Consider the following 17,414-nt stretch of genomic DNA (forward strand, 5'->3'; position numbering starts at 1 on the left):
GGAGGGGGGTCAGGGGGGTAGACATCCAACTGTTATTCTAAATATTCCTAGGCCAACTCATCTCTGTGCTTCATGGTAGCTCTAACATGGAAAACTGTGCTGTACTGCTTCTCACTTGCCCAGTAAGATAGACAAATGGTTGCTGGCTCCATGACACAGCCTTGCATCCACAAAGTCACAAGATAAATCCCAGGGACAGAAACTCTCTCCAGAAGATAACTTCCTCAAGGATTAGACCTGTGCACAAATATGCATTTATACTGATGTTCTGGAATCACATCTGCCAACCCAAGATGTTAAGCTCTCAATTCTTCCAGCTTCCAGTCATTTCCTAATTAGTGCAACCAAATCCCAATGTAAAGTGTCAGAGTAGTCTGAGGGTCAGCAGTGAGTAAGGGGCCAATGAGTTAGGGCGCTTTGGAAGCTCCTGTTACCACTTCAGAAATAACAGTTTTCTGACAACTATTTGAACTACTTAATCCATCCAAATGTGTTCATATACTGAACACTGTCCTCATATGCTCCAGAAGCCAACCATTCCAAGAGAAGTAGATGAAGAAACACAGGTAGAATGTCCCTAAAGGAAGAAAACTCATTCTTTTCATACCTTGTTTGTCATCACTAGTCACATCTTGGGCTGGGACAGGAAAGTCAGCCATGTCTTTAATAGATAGCTTCTTGGAAAAGAAAAGTAAATAAATTATACAGGTTGAAGTGTAAATTAAGTTACACATACATATGATGAAAATGCTTTAAAAACAACACATTTTGCCAATATTGCTGTCTTCAGTAAACTCTGACATTTAATACTACTTTATTTTATTAGATTCCTAGTGAGGTACAGGTTAACTTGTGTTGAAAATTTACATATGGGGCACCTGGCTGGCTCAGTCAGTAGAGTGCGTGACTCTTGATCTCAGGGTCCTGAGTTCGAGTCCCACACTGGGTGTAGAGATTACTTTAAAAATTTTTTACATTTTTTTAAAAAAAGAAAATTTACACGTGCAGAGAAAAAAAAATGACGATTCAGATTTAGGCATATGTATAAGACTGCACAATAAATCTGAATCTGGTGTGGGATTCAGCCAGAGAATTGTGTAACATTTGCCCATTCTGCCAAAAACAAACCTGCACTTTATGTACTTTTTCACAAGCAGAGAGAGGTTCTGACAAGTGGCCCCATAATGTAGATATTTGCCAAAATCTGTTATGCAGAGAGTGTTCAACCCTGATTCAAACAGCCCCCTGTCAAGGAATAAGAAAAATGAGCAGAACAAAATTTTCTCCTAACTCAATTAGGGGAAGTCTTCACTAATACTAATAAGAAAGAATACCCAAATTGATCACATATTGGTCACTTAAAATTCTATTTAAGGGGCGCCTGGGTGGCTCAGTCATTAAGCGTCTGCCTTCAGCTCAGGTCACGATCCCAGGGTCCTGGGATCGAGTCCCACATTGGGCTCCCTGCTCAGCAGGAAGCCTGCTTCTCCCTCTCCCACTCTCCCTGTTTGTGTTCCCTCTCTTGCTGTCTCTCTCTCTCTGTTAACAAATAAATAAAATCTTAAAAAATAATAATAATAAAATCCTATTTAAAATCTACTTACTATAAATTTATTTCTTATAAAGTCTCAATTAATATGCATTCTAAGACCTCTGATAAAAGAATATATATTAATATTTACTATATATATATAAATTCTGGAAAGATACATAAAAATTGAAGGGTGACTGGGTAGATGGGGGAAAGGATGGGAGGAGGACTTGTCACTATATGCCTTTTGATATTCTTTTAATTTTAAACATATTCAGAAAATCAAACAAACCTTAAAGGAAATAAGGTAAATCCTGGAGCCATCTAGTGCTCCAGAAGGTTAACTGGTTTGCCTCTCAGAATCTGAACAACCCCAGTGAGATAAGCAATACTTCTGTTTTTCAACTGTTTCAAAGAACGGAATTCAGTACTGCTTGGTGGTAACCTGATCTAGAATTTAACAATCCTCAGGCAGGTGATTCTTGGCATTACCATGAAGCCTCCAGATATAATTTCCTATTCAAAGTCTACTATCTCCAATAGAACAGAGAATGTATCTTAACAGTGCCTTTCTTTCATTTGCTTCTCCCACCTGGACTATAACTAGATCCCTAGTAAAAGAAAATGATTTAGGAGTAGAAAATATAAATAAAAAGTCATCCCCAAAAAAGCACCTTTGAAAGAAATTTTTAAAACCTAAATAAATAGAAAGGCATCCCATGCTCATGGGTCAGTAGACTCAATATTGTTAAGGTGGCAATACTCCCCCAAATTCATCTACAGATTCAGTGCAATCCTTCTTCACTTTTTTGCAGAATTTGAACAGCTTGTCCTAAATCTCATAAAGAAATGCAAAGGACCTAGAATAGTGAAAGTAGTCTTAAAAAAGAACAACAAAAAAAACAAAGTTGAAGGACTCAGACTTTCCAATTTCAAACCTCACCACAAAGTTATAGTCATCAAGAAAGGGTGGTACTAGCATTATGAGAGACATCCAGATCAATGGAATAGAACTGAGAATCCATAAATAAGCCCTTACATTTACAGTCAACTGATTTTCAACAAAGGTGCAAGACAATTCAATGGGGGAAAATTGTCTTTTAATAAATGATTCTGAAATAACTGGATATCCATACACAGAGGAATGAAGGTGGGGGCGCCTGGGTGGCACAATCTGTTAAGCATCCAACTCTTGGCTTTGGTTCATATCATGATCTCAGGGTCATGAGATCAAGCCCTCCATCAGGCTCCACACTCAGCACAGAGTCTGCTTAAGACACTCTCTCTCCCTCTTCCTCCCTGCCCCTCCCCCCCCGCTCTCTTTCTCTCTCTCTAAAATAAATAAATATATCTTTGACATAAAAAAAAAAAGGATGGGGGCGCCTGGGTGGCTCAGTCGTTAAGCGTCTGCCTTCAGCTCAGGTCATGATCCCAGGGTCCTGGGATCGATCCCCGCATTGGGCTCCCTGCTCCGTGGGAAGCCTGCTTCTCCCTCTCCCACTCCCCCTGCTTGTGTTCCCTCTCTGTCTCTCCCTCTGTCAAAAAATTAAAAAAAAAAAAAAAAAAGGATGAAGGTGGACCTCTTCCTCGTGGCATACACAATAATTTACTCAAACTAGATCACAGACCTAAATATAAGATCTAAAACTATACAACTCTTAGAAGACCACAGAGGAGTAAATATTCATGATCTTCTGTTAGGCAATGGTTTCTTAGATATGACACCAAAAGCACAAGCAACAAAAGAAGAAAAGAGACAAACTGGACCTTGTTAAAATAAAAGACATTTGTGTTACAGAGGTCACTATCAAGAAAGGAAAAAGAGGGGACGCCTGGGTGGCTCAGTCAGTTGGGTGTCTGCCTTCAGCTCGGTCATGGTCCCAGGGTCCTGGGATCAAGTCCCACATCGGGCTCCTTGCTCAGCGGGGAGCCTACTTCTCCCTCTGCCTGCCATTCCCCCTGCTTGTGCTCTCTCTCTCTGATAAATAAATAAAATCTTTAAAAAAATAAAGCATTGAATTAAAAAAAAGAAGAAAGGAAAAAGAGGGGTGCCTGAGTGGCTCAGTTGGTTGGGCACCTGCCTTCGGCTTGGGTCATGATCCCGGGGTCCTGGGATCGAGCCCCATATCGGGCTCCCTGCTCAGCAGGGAGTCTGCTTCTCCCTCTCCCTCTGCTGCTCCCCTGCTCGTGCTCTCTCTCTCTCTCTCTCTCTCTGTGTCAAATAAATAAACAAAATCTTTAAAAAAAAAAAAAAGAAAGGAAAAAGAAAAACCAAAGAAAGAAAATACTTGCAAATTATATATTGAATAAGGGACTTATATTCAGAATATATAAAGAATATTTACAACTCAATAATAACCCAATTTATAAAATGACAAAAGATTTGAATAGACATCTCACCAAAGAAGATATACAAATAGCAAATAAGCACAAGAAAAGATGCTCAACATCAGCAGTCATTAGGAAACTTAAATCAAAACCACAATGGGATACCAACCACTTCACTCCCACTAGAATGGCTAAAATAAAAACCACAAACAGTAACAAGTATTTTTTAAAGGATTTTATTTATTTATTTTAGAGAGAAAGAGAGAGAGGGGAGAGAGACAAGCAGACTTGCGCTAAGCATGGAGCCCCACGCGGGGCTCAATCCCAGGACCCTGAGATCATGACCTGAGCCAAAACCAGGAGTCGGCTGCTTAACTGACTGAGCCACCTGGGCTCCCCAAAAACAAGTGTTAACAAGGATATGGAACAATTGGACCCCTCATACATTACTGGTAGAGGAATGTAAAATGCTGCAGGTGCTTAGGAAAGCAGTTTGGTAGTACCTCAAAAAGTTAAGCACAAGTTACAATATGACACACAGCTCCACTCCAGGTAAACACCCAAGAGAATTGAAAACATTGTGCTCACAAAAAAATTGCTACATGAATGTTCACAACAGCATTTTTTCTCTCACAACTCCAAAGTGGGAACAAGCCAAATGTCCATCAACTGAAGAACAGACAAACAAAATGTGGCAGATCCACACAATGGAATACTACTCAGCAATAAAAAGGAATGAGCACTGATACATGCTAGAACATGAATGAACTTTGAAACATTATACTAGGGGCACCCGGCTGGCTCAGTCCATTAAGCATCTGCCTTCAGCTCAGGTCATGATCCTAGAGTTCCAGGATCGAGGCCCACATCAGGCTCCCTGTTCAGCAAGGAGTCTGCTTCTCCCTCTGCCCTTTACCCTGCTTGTGCTCACTCACGCTCTCTCTCAAATAAATTTTTTAAAAAATGAAACATTATATTAAACGAAAGAAAGCGTCACCAAAAAAACCCCCATAATATTCTATGATTCTATACGAAATATCCACAATAGGCAAATTCGGAGACAGAAAATAGATTACTGATCACCAGAGGCTGGGGGTAAGGGAGGACAGTCAATGAGTGCTAATGAGTACAGGCTTTCTTTTCTGGAGTGATGAAAAATGTTCTAAAATAAGACTATACTGATGGTTGCACAACTCTGTTAATACACTAAAAACCATTGGATTGTATACTTCAGTTGAGTATAGTATGTGAATTATATTTTAGTAAAGCTGTTTACAAAAGAAAGAAATCTAGTAATCTAAGAAGCACTGCTAAAGAGGACTTTACCTGAAATTATAATCTTTAATTCTTGAAGGAAACAAGTACATGGTTACAGCTTTGCTGTCTAGAGATCTGATCTGTACTGCTGAGCAAAGTTCTCATGACCTGAATCAGCTACAGCTTCATTCACAACACAAACACCTATATGGAGTCATCCCTCACAGGACTAGTACCAAGATCTATTTAAATCCCATGTATGCATTCATGAGAGATTAAAAGATTGGTAGAAAGAACAATGAATAAAATAGAAGAAAATGAAATATTTAATCATTAGCTACTAAAATTTGACCTACACTTCTTGAATGGCCAAAGCCTCAATTAACCTCATTACTTAGTCCTTGAATTCTGTATATTATTACATGATTATGTAAAAGCACCCCACCCTAGAATATAACAATTTTGTGCAGAAAGAGTTGTTGTGGTTGTTGTTGTTGTTGTTTTGCTTTCTTGTTTGGACAGGGCAAAGCAAAGACTTTTAACTACCACCAACCTCCATCAAAACAGCCAGTTTAAAGTATACAGAAGTATCTAACATAAAACTAGCTGCACATCACATCCATAAAGGTGAATATCCATAATGTCATCAAGGACATCAAAGTGTGCGTGTGTTTAAAAGTATCTCCATTTACAGACTTCACAGCCAACTGTATATTGGCTCCTTTCCTTTTAGACAGATGATAAATGACTACATGGGAGAAAGCAACACAAGCCAGTAATTAATTTCTCTAAAACACAGCATTATTTGTTTCTGTTGGAAGGGCAAAGGCCACCTGATACCGTGGCAAGTTGAAACATAACATTTATCGAGAAAGAGTAAGAATTTATGACATTTTTCAATAAATCAACCTCATAGTTTTACACAAGCAAGGGGACCCACAGCAAACAAACAAACAAAAACAGGGCGACTGCATAAGTCTCCAGACATTGCCAGCAGCCCCAGAGTATACAGAGGGTCGGGAAAAGTGGCTAATTACTGTTATCTGTTTCTCAGTCGTACACATTCTTAAAAAAAAGAAATTTAAAAACCTAAAGCTCTTCAAATGCACATCTATCACTCTTCCTGATGTCACTTTATACCTATTTCCCATGAGTAGAAATCTGTTAAGGAAAGTTAACAGAGGCTCTGACTCAAAGAAAGAGTAGGAGAGAGGCCAAGAGAGGTGTTATCAGAGGGAACACTGCAGAATCAGGCTGATTCCATCAGAGAGGAACAGAGGACGTCATTGCAACACAGACTATATGCATGAGAGCCCCGTGGAAAAAAATAAATAATCACACACAGTGGCAAGAAATGAAAGAAATGGCCCTGTATCCTGCGTCTGACTTCCATCATCTTGCAACAATTTTAACCAGGGTCAGGGGACTATAATAGCAGCCTATGAATAAAACGCCATTTATTACACATTTCCAGACTTTTTTTTAGGATGGGAACAGCAGATATCATAAGGTGTCATCACAGCAATCATAACAGTGATAATGATGATGAAGAGTGTGCTGACCTTAACAATAACCATAATGACTCCTATTTATTGATGCATACCTAAGGACCACTAAGCATGTGGCTAGGACCTTACATCAGTAGCCCAACACTGTAGGAATTCTACAGATATCTCTTGGGGATAATCCAAATCAGTCTTCATTTGGTCCCAACACTAAAAAACCCTGAGGGAGAAGGCAGCTTTGATTGTATTTTGAGATCCTCTTACACAGTTCTCAAACTTCCTCTTACAACTATTCTGGGTCCATTAGACCTTGTTCATACTCAGCTACTAAAAATACTTTCCTACATTTACTTCAAAATTAAAGCTTGGTTAAAATAAACAACTTGCCTAGCATTTTTCTGGCTTACTTTGTCTACACCTACATTTCACCCCTAGAAGGTCAAGAGACTACTTTGCTTATTTCACTAAATCTAGTTCTAGGAAGAAAAGAAAAAAAGTAATTATAGATATATCTGGTGTCTAGATTTGAAAGGCTGAGCCCCAACATAAGGACTCGGCATGAAGAGAAAATGTTACGAAAGTGGATTTTCTAGAGTTTGTGAAGAACACAGGCTAATGGATTTTAATTCCACACACATCCTTATTTATTAACATATGAAGATCTTTTACCTCCATCCGATTCAAGTCACGGGGTTGTTGGTTCGCAGGCATTGACTCAGAATAAGAATCAAATAGTGTGCACTCCCGCTTGGGCTTAGGAAAGGCTAAGAAGAAACAAAAATACATAAGAATATATACTATATTCACAGCAGGCATTGTTTCCTATCAGCTCTTCTGTGCTTAGGAAATATAACAACAAAATCTGCTAGCACCAATACACTACTTATGGCAGTAATCACGCCGAGGTATTATTTTAAGTTCTTCACATACACAACCTACTATTTCTATCATCCCCATTTTACATGTGATGAAACTAAGGAGCAGGGAAGTTAAGCAACTTACTCAAGGTCATATAGCTGGTAAATGCAAGACCAGGGACTTGAACTGTCAGCATTTACGTTGTAACATAGTAGTAACCTTCACTATCACAATACTTTACATTTTAACTATGCTACTAGCATTAATTTCTAAATGGCAGTAATTGGTGATAGTTTTAATGCTATAAACATTAAGTAAGGAAATACTTCATTTTAGCTATTATTGTTTGAAATAGACATGATCTTTTAATGATAGGGGACCAAGAAAACTTTATAAAATACTCTTTTCTTTTGGTTAGCAGAAACAACAAAAATAAGCACAAGTTCTTGCTGATTTACAAGAAGGAAAGGAGAATCACATTTTGGGTTTCTTCTAACAGAACAGTGACAGAAGCTGCTATGTTAGCAGGGTAGCCGAGTGGATTATGCTACTTGGTAAACTAATACTCAACACACCATTTCTGAGAAGCAGATTCTGTTTCACCACTTTGTCTCAAAGTAATTAAGAAAGAAATGTCTCAACAACCAGGAAACTGGTCAATATCTCAAGGAGGAAAAAGCAGATCATGGTAGACAATAACCAGAAGCTAAAATTTGTCAAGACCAGATATTAAGAAATCAAAATTTTAATGCCACGTTTAAACAATTTTTTGAATCAAATGTTAAAAATGGATTGGCATTATTTTTAATCCTTTCTCACCCTCCCACCCCCACCAGAGTTTGAAATGCCACCTTCCCTCTGCAGTAAAGTACTGGCCACTAACAGCTACCACATGCAGTTCAGTATAAACACCTTAAATTGTTCGTTTGCTTACTTTGGTCTGAATTTCACTGATATTGAGTAAGGATAGGGTTAAGGTATAGGCAGGGAGAGATAGGGGGCCCTTGACTAGGCTCTGAAAGAGTGAACAAGAGCTAAGGGAGTAGACCAGACCATCTGGCCCCTGATGTGAGGGAATATTTTTCTTTGGCGGCTACAGTGTAATCACAGAAATTGACCAAACCTCAAAGAAGTCAGTCCTTAAGGGTGTTACCAATAGTCCCTGCTCAGACCAAGATGGCCCAAGAAACTCAAGGCCACAAGTTCCCTAGGTCAAGTTTTCAATAAAAGAGCAGCCTAAAACCCCTCAGTGGCAACCCATTCAGGACCCCTCTCATTCTGAGAGCTTTTTATTTCCTTTCTGCTCTCACCTTACTTAATAAACTTTCACTTCACCCCTTTGTGTCTGAGAGGTCATTCTTCGACTCTATGAGACAAGAACCCTGCGATCCTGCAACAATATCAAGTAGGGCAAATCTCGGGCCCTGGCAATTTTTCTGACTATACCACGTAGTCTCATTTCCTTGGTAAAAACTCAGCAAAACACCTTTCCAAGTACCATTCCACAATCCGGCCACACAAGCAGGTTTAAGATTTCTGCTTCTAGTTTACCAATCAGTGATTTGACTAGAATTATTACATGACTTAAGCTTTATCATGAGAGGGTCTTGCTACAGAGAAACCTAACACTTTCCAAACCTACAAATGCCATTGTTAACTGCTAAATTTCTCTCTAGCCTGTCCCCATCTCCAACTCCACTGTTACCTCCCTAGTGCCAGCCCCCTGTGGATCTAACTGGACTGCTGCCATAACCTGGTCTTTGAGTTTGCGCCCTTGCTCCTCAAAACCTGCTCTCCAATCAGCAACCAGCACAATCCTCTCCGACAGCAACTCTGTGGCACTTCCCTGCTTAAAACCCATCAACGTCATTGCCCATGGTTTGTTCCGTACCTTCCTCTTCAGCCTCATCCCCAGCCCTTCCAGCTCTAGCTCCTAGCACTCCAGATGCTGTGGCCTGAACTTTCCATGCTTCCCGTGCTCCAAGTCCCCTCTGAGGGCCTCTGCAGCATACCCGCTGCCCCCTCTGCCCAGAGCCTACTCTTGCCCCCTTCTTCACCTACACAGCCCTTAGCTCATCCTTCACATCTTAGCTCAAATATTTAAGGAAGTCTTCCCCAAGGTCATACACCCTCTTGCTGCAGCTGTGCTTCTCCACAGCACCTATCACTGCCTCTAATTACAAGTACACGAGTTTATTGAACATCGATCCTCTAACTGCCAGCAAGTTCCATGACGGTAAAAATGCTGTTCTATACAGCATTCTGACCAGTGAGAGTAACACAGTGCTCACACAATTATTTTTAACAAACTCTATAGTAAAAATCTATACCACAATCCACCCAGTCACCTAGAGAGGAAAATATCAAAGGCCCATGGGTAAGCTACCAAGTAATCCAACTTTTCCTTCCAACTGTGTCCTTTAATTTCCACTATTAGGGAAAAAATCAGATACAACAATTTGTTTCATTATTTTATTGAAAACAAGCTTGTATAATTGTAAATGCAAGATGGTATCAACCAAATTTATACTCTTCACCAATCTTATTGAAAACTGGATTAGATTTTTTTTAAGACTGAATGTAGATCAGAAAAAAAAATGCAACAAAAGGTAAGCTTTTAAAAAAGCCAAGTGGGATACCATAAAAATGAACCCCCAAAATGAACAGAATCACTCATATATGCAGTCTAAAAGTACAGAGAAAACCTAGACAGTTCTGGCCATTTTCTTGAGCTATATACAAAAATAAACATGAGTGATAAACATTAAAAAGTTAACTGTTAAACCCTCAGGGTTTGCCTAAAATATACCATCACTGAGTTTGATGGAGTTTTATGAGGTCTCTCATGGTTTTTGTTAGAACTGTGTAATTATTATTTAAGATGAATCCCATAAGCTCTGGAAACGATGTGCAGTTTTGTTTAATTGAAGGGTATGTGATGAATTCTTCAGTTGTTTCTGTCTAAATGCATGCTGACAGCCTCCACAAAAGATCAGGAACAAACAAGGGGCTTCATTCCAAATGAAAGGAAGATGCCTCTTGACTGGCACTCTGTTTTACAGACTCCCCGCTACTGCATAAGCAAGGCAGAAGCAGCCACTTGCAGCAGTGAAGGAATCAAAGGAGGCTACTTGTCTTCTGTTAACACACTTTTTGCACAGGGCTTTCAGATTTTTTTTAAATTTTATCAGTAGCTTTTGAAACAATCCATGAAATACTTGGACACCTACAAAGTGACCCCTCAAACAAGGAGTCATGACACCTGGCAGAGGTTCCATGGCCACAGGACATCAGAACAGTACAACAGCATTCATCAAAACCCAAAGACAGAAAGCTAAGTGTGGGTTGGGGAAATAAGGTTACCCAAGACTCTGCCCAGGCCTCGCAATAGGAAACAGTGACAGTATTAAATATAACTAAATAGTCCTGGAGCAGACCTTTGCCCTCTGGTCAGCTGTTCATCCCCATGAAAGAGACAAAGCTCCATGTGGCCCTGCTCCCAGGAGAAGGGGCTCCTGGATGACCTGATACTGACTTGGTTATGAAAGCTACACCCTTGCCAAGATAGCCCCAAGGATGTTAGCTCTTCTTTGCCTCAATCCAGGAGGAACAGAGAGAAAAAGATGGTGAGATAGACACCAAAGTAGAAACAGAGCTGTATGCCATGCTGCCCAATTGCAAACTGGTTCCTGGGGACCCATGAGGGTCGCCCCCAGCCTAGAAGGAAGGGTAGCAGGCTGGAGTTACATCCTGCTGCAGTCAGAAAGCAGCTGCTATTTGCAAAGTCTAAGCTCTGAAATTAGTAGTAGCGTCTACTGCCTGAACTCTCCCCTTCATACATTTTATGGAGGCATTTAGGGAAGATCCCAGAATGGGTCACTCTTCCCCCAACATGTTTACCTGCCACTGGCAGTGGCCACACACTTGGTCTCTTCCCTTTGGTTGAGCTTTGGCCCACTCACTACCAAATACAGAAAATGACAGACTTTTTATTTAAGAGTCAGAGACCCCAAGACTGACTTAGATAATTCACAGGCCACTTTAAATCTAGTGTTGTTATGAGGGGACAAGACATGAGAAACTAGGACCTTTTTCAAATCTAAACACGAAATGTGTACTCTGTTAAAGACTATTCAGTTTCTTTAGACATTGCTCCTTCTTGCCAACAATCATCCATAACTAGAGTTCTCATGTTTTTAAGAGGCCTTCCCTAAAAACTGAGAAAGCTTATTGACAGCACCAACTGTTTCTGGACCCTTTCAATGGAAGCTATACTTCTCTGAGTAACAGAAATCGTTATCAGTGCCCACTGCCTTTGAAAAGGGCAAGAGACACTTAATCTTCCAAAAGAATTGATACAAATGTTAGACTCACCATGACTCTTTCTTATTGAAAGGGTATGGGGGTAATAGCTTTATTAAGGAGAAAGACAAAGAGTTGTAGTCCAACCTTGTGGTGTGCCAAATGTTCTGTATCTCTATCTGACTGCAGTTACATAGATGTATACAGATGTAAAAATTTTTCAAGGGAACATTAAGATCACAGCGCTTTGTACATTTCCTGGCATGTAATTTTTTAACTTCATCAGGTATAAGAGTTCCATTCCATTCCATTGCCCCAGGCCACTTGGGGACACTAGGATGTACCTAAAGATGCCAAGTCAGCACTTGGCTCTACAGGAAGATCTTTCTCTTCATTTTCTATCAGCTAGGAGGTTCAGTACTTGCCTACTCCACAATTTTCATGAAAGGGTAAGTGACTGGTTCAAATCCATCCAGAGAACAATAGAATGGGAATAACAGATGACTCACACTTACCCACATCATCCCTATTACTTATATCATAAGATATGAGAGTCTAATATCGGTTAAAGGACTTTAGACACAAAAGACTCCGCAAAGTGCCTGGATACCACCTGAAGGCACAAAAAGTGCTTATAATAAGGCCTGGATGGAAAATGTCAAAGGTTTAGGACTTTGATGAGGCCTTACCTGCTTGCAGGTACTCTGGCTGCAGAGTCGGAGGCAGGCCCTCGGGTAGTGGGTAACCGTTTTTCCGAGCCACAATGAGATGAAATGCAGCACAGAACTCAGGCAGGGTCAGGGCTCCATCGCAGTCAGCATCACTAAGTTCCCTAAATATAACATGTCACAAGCACCTAACATGGGGCTTAGAGGAAAAGATACTCAGCCTCAAATATGCAAACATGAGGCACCTGGGTGGCGCAGTCCATTAAGCATCCGACTCTTGGTTTCAGCTCAGGTCATGATCTCAGGGTCCTAAGATAGAGACCCATGTCGGGCTCTGTGCTCAGCGCGGAGATTGCTTAAGACTCTCTCTCCCTCTCCCTTTGCCCCTGCCCCTTCCCCACCCCACCTGCGTCTCTGCCCCTTCCCCACCCACCTCAAATTAAATAAATAAATAAATCTTTTTTAAAAAATATGCAAACACAACTCCCAGGCTCTCTGGTGGTGGCCCTGCAAAGTCTCCAAACTCCTATGAAATCTCAGGGAGCACTTGGAGGACGACGGCTGATCAACAGCGCTGGTACCAGCACCACTTCATAAACAAAACTTTACACTCTTCAGGTTCTCTGGCAGGTCTGTTTTACAGCACTGAGTACACAAGAAAAGAAACTATAGCACAGGGACGCCTGGGTGGCTCAGTCGGTTAAGCGTTCAAGCGATCAAGCCTCAGGTCATGATCCCAGGGTCCTGGGATCGAGTCCCGCATCGGGCTCCCTGCTCCGCGGGGAGCCTGCTTCTCCCTCTCCCTCTGTCTCTGTCTCTCTCTCTGTCTCTTATGAATAAATAAATAAAATCTTTTAAAAAAAAGAAACTATAGCACAAAAAGGAAAATAAGGCTCAGGATTCATTAGTCGACAGTCATTCAGTAAATGGGTGGTGTGAAGAGCTCCAGGGCGCCTGGGTGGCTCAGATGGTTAGGCGTCTGCCTTCGGCTCAGGTCATGATCCCAGAGACCTGGAATCGAGTCCCGCATCGGGCTCCCTGCTCCTTGGGAGCCTGCTTCTCCCTCTGCCTCTCTCTCTCTCTCTGTCTCTCATGAATAAATAAATAAATAAAATCTTAAAAAAAAAAAAGAGCTCCAGACCTGGCGCTCACAACAGTCAGAGTAAGGGCGGGCCTCAACATTTTACAGTTGTCCCAGCCACTATACAGTTACCCGAGCTCAGAAATGAGCACTTTATTTTTCAGCTTTAAGGAAGAACCCTGAACTTTTCAAGTCACATAAATGTTGTATCAAAAATTTGCTTGATAGGGCGCCTGGGTGGCTCAGTCGTTAAGCAGCTGCCTTCCGCTCAGGTCATGACCCCAGGGTCTTGGGATGGAGCCCCGCATCGGGCTCCCTGCTCCACGGAGAGTCTGCTTCTCCCTCTCCCACTCCCCCCTGCTTGTGTTCCCTCTCTCGCTCTCTGCCAAATAAATAAAATCTTTAAAAAAAATAATATTAGTAATAATAAATACTGGTTGAATTATGTTTTCAGATAAAACCAGCAACTTGGGAAGGCTGGAACCAGATAAGACAGAAAGGAAGAAAGTCTTGAAAAGGCTTATCTTTGCTTCAGTCAGTGTCTCCCACTAAAAGGCACAGACCTATTTACTCAGCACAAAAGAAACCTATTTGCCAAAGTAACTAAGATCAACCAGTCTCTTAGGTGTATAGAGACTATATACTTGTGCTGGGACAAGTAAAGAGATAGGATATAAAACTGTGCTGGAAAGCTACCACTATTTCAAAGAAGAAATATAGAAGGTAAGCTCCCTAACTTTCCTCTGGACCAATCACATTCTCCTCCCCTCCAATATTTAGAATACACCAGCCCTGAAAGCAGCTCCCCAGGGTGAGAAGTCAGGGAACTGTTTCAAACGCTGGGTGGAGAGAATACCATTCAGCTTTCATGGGTATGTCTCAACAAAAAGATAGGAAGCCTCATGCCAATAATGTTAAGACTGGGAATTCTGCCAAAACAGAGTGTCTTCTTTTCAAAATGATAATTCCTTTTTTCCCCCTAGCTTTAAAATCTAATATAAGGCTTGTTGTAAAAAAAAAAAAAAAAAAATTATGCCAGAATATATTGCTAAAGAACCTAAATCCAGCTCAGAATCCCAGATACACTGGCACGCACAAGTGTTACTGGAATAGTTTTCCAATAAAATGCACAAAACATGACAAGCAATTTTAAATCCTGCCACAATTTTTGTAAATCCTCGTGAAAAAAGTCTCATATAAATATTCCAATGTTTTAATTATATATTTATAGCAGCGTGGTCTCCCCCCCTAGGCTTGAGGAAGAAGAGCCCACACACAGCCGGGAGTTTACAGAGGCACCGAGCGTTCTCATAAACGCAAATCAGCCATCTGGACTGTCCTGGTACAGCCCTTCGGGAGCATGGGCTGCAGCCGGCGCAGCAGCAAGATGCAGTGCGCACCACAGCTGCAAGTCTGAACTAGGGCCCAGCTGATAAACACCAGCCAAACTGATGAAACTCAGAGGCAGCTAGAATAGTCAAATTTGACTTAATTCCAAAACATATGTGGACCTTCTGTTCACCTGGCCTCATAAAATATTTTAAAGAAGAGTTTTTCAAGATCCTCTGGGTACCTGCATCATATCGAGTAGAAATATCTGAAAATGAAATTCACAAGATGGGAATGCTCATATGCCCACACAATTGTTTAGACAGGAAAGAGATCTAGAGGAGGATAATAATTGCAAAATTAATTTTTAAATAACAGCTAACAGATACAGTGCGCCACACACTGAACATTGTGCTTTTCATATAGTAACTTATATATAATATAATAACTTCTTTCATATAATAACTTATAATATATATAATAATATATATAATATAGTTATAATAACCTCACAGCAACAAAAGTCTTAAGTTCTATTCACTCTCTTAGTCTGTTAAAAAAAAACATTCAAGGGGCCCCCGGGTGGCACAGTCAGTTAAGTGTCTGACTCTTGATTTCAGCTCAGGTCATGATCTTAGGGTCGTATAATTGAGCCCGTGTCAGGCTCCATGCTCAGTGGGGAGTCGCTTGAGATTCTTTCCCTCTCTTTTGCCCCTCCCCATTTGTGCTCTCTAAAATAAATAAATAAATCCTTTTTAAAAAAACATTCAAGGGGTGCCTGGGTGGCTCAGTTGGTTAAGCATCTGCTTTCGGCTCAGGTCATGATCCCAGGGTCCTGGGATCAGCCCCGCGTCGGGCTCTCTGCTCAGCGGGGAGCCTGCTTCTCCCTCTCTCTCTGCCTGCCACTCCCCCTGCTTGTGCTCTCTCTCTCTCTCTGTCAAATAAATAATAAAATCTTAAAAAAGAAAACATTCAAAAGATAAAACTTTCAAAATGCAAAAGTAGGAGCTAAGGAATGGGTATGTAATGACACTATAATACTAATATAGCATTAATTATACTTACCATATGTAGGAGAGTTCTGGAATGGAAAGCTTTGATTTGGTGAAGAAGTTCTTGGCCACAGAACCTGCCAAGAGAGCCATTGTTTAAATAAATCATTAATTACTTATCTAGAGCAGCTTTTATATTTATATATAAATGAATCACCATTTTTTCATTCAGAATCCCTACCATATAACAACAAATGTAACATTTGTTCATCAAAGCAACTATAAATCCTATGGCTAAAAACAACATATGAACAGCTTTTAAAAGAATATATAAATTACAATAGGGCAAAAGAAACAATATCATAATACTTATTATGATATGTGAATCACATAAATTCCTTCTTCATTTTTCCAAAAATCTGCAAAAGTTTATTCAAAATTCAAAAGACAAATTTCAAAATTATTAAAGTAAAAATCTGTCAAGCACTTTTAATGAAAGGATGAGAAAGTAATATACAATCATGGTAGAAAACAGCAAAAAGAAAATTAACACCATTGATCTTATCACACAAAGACATGGTAAAGAGTCTGGTGAAATTTAAGATCTCTTGGTGGCTCTTTAAGAAACTTATCCAGGAACCTCTTGCTACTTTCTTTATCTATCACAAATTTACCAGTATCTATTGAAATCAGGTAATCATTCCATTTTACACATTATATAGCTCCAAGTCCCAACTGCACTTAAAATGTTAGCCTGATCCTTACTGAGATTGAAATTTTTTATGGTTTCAGCTCTAAGACCACAAATTCAAAATTCAAAGGCCTCAATTCTAACACAAAGTACAGTCAAATCCAAGCCTCAAGCTCTAAACTGATTAAGTCAAAAGCCTTTCCTTGGCAATCACAAGTCTTCTAACTGGTCTTAAAACAAGGGATTATAATGGACCCTAAAACAGATGTATTGTCCTTTGATTAAATTATTAAGGATCAAAGGCAAAATGCCCTATTAACCAATGAGCTTTCTCTCAAAAGCATCCTGGGAAATAAAGCTGTCACAGGACTGCTGGCCATCAGTGAAGCTACCCTGTCAAACATTTATCAGAGATGTCTTAAGAGCCTATTTATCAGCTATTTTATAGATATAAAGACATTCTCCCCTCAACTCATTCTTCTTTTTCTCCCTTGATATCCTTTCTTCAAATTACACTAGGCCCAAACCCAAGCCAGAGACCCAGCCTGGCCTTCAGACAGTAGAGAGAGACTGTTCTGGCATGGTGTCCCAAAGAGATTAGGTAGGGCCCATCCGGAAGCCAACAGCTAACAAATTCAGTCGTGCCCTGGCTGTCGCCTGCCAGAGAAGGAAGCTGATGAGAAAGCCCAAGTGCTCCCTCCTTTGGTGCCGACAGATGTTTAATTAGTGAGGGGGAACCCTCACCCCAGCCCTAATCCCAGCCAACCTAGAAACCCCAACCCAGCCTCCTTTCCTTGCTCTCTCCAGCCATTTTCAGACCTGCTGGGAAGCTTCATATGGGGCAAAAGAGGGAGAGGTGAGGCTTAAAAAAG

At 40.5% G+C, this 17,414-nt stretch overlaps 1 protein-coding gene across 2 annotated transcripts in view; it reads right to left on the minus strand.

Annotated features, from left to right (window-relative positions):
• Positions 1-17,414, minus strand: part of REPS2 (RALBP1 associated Eps domain containing 2) — a 214,810-nt gene that overhangs the window by 90,511 nt on the left and 106,885 nt on the right. For both annotated transcript variants that reach the window (XM_021681025.1, XM_021681017.1), the window contains exons 7-10: positions 15,925-15,988; positions 12,471-12,613; positions 7,291-7,385; positions 608-677 (exon numbers count right to left, since the gene is read on the minus strand). In XM_021681025.1, coding sequence (XP_021536700.1) covers positions 608-677; positions 7,291-7,385; positions 12,471-12,613; positions 15,925-15,988 — 372 coding nt within the window. The remainder of the gene's footprint in view (positions 1-607; positions 678-7,290; positions 7,386-12,470; positions 12,614-15,924; positions 15,989-17,414) is intronic.

Source organism: Neomonachus schauinslandi, chromosome X (assembly GCF_002201575.2).
Source record: "Neomonachus schauinslandi chromosome X, ASM220157v2, whole genome shotgun sequence".
In the NCBI taxonomy this organism is placed as follows: domain Eukaryota; kingdom Metazoa; phylum Chordata; class Mammalia; order Carnivora; family Phocidae; genus Neomonachus; species Neomonachus schauinslandi.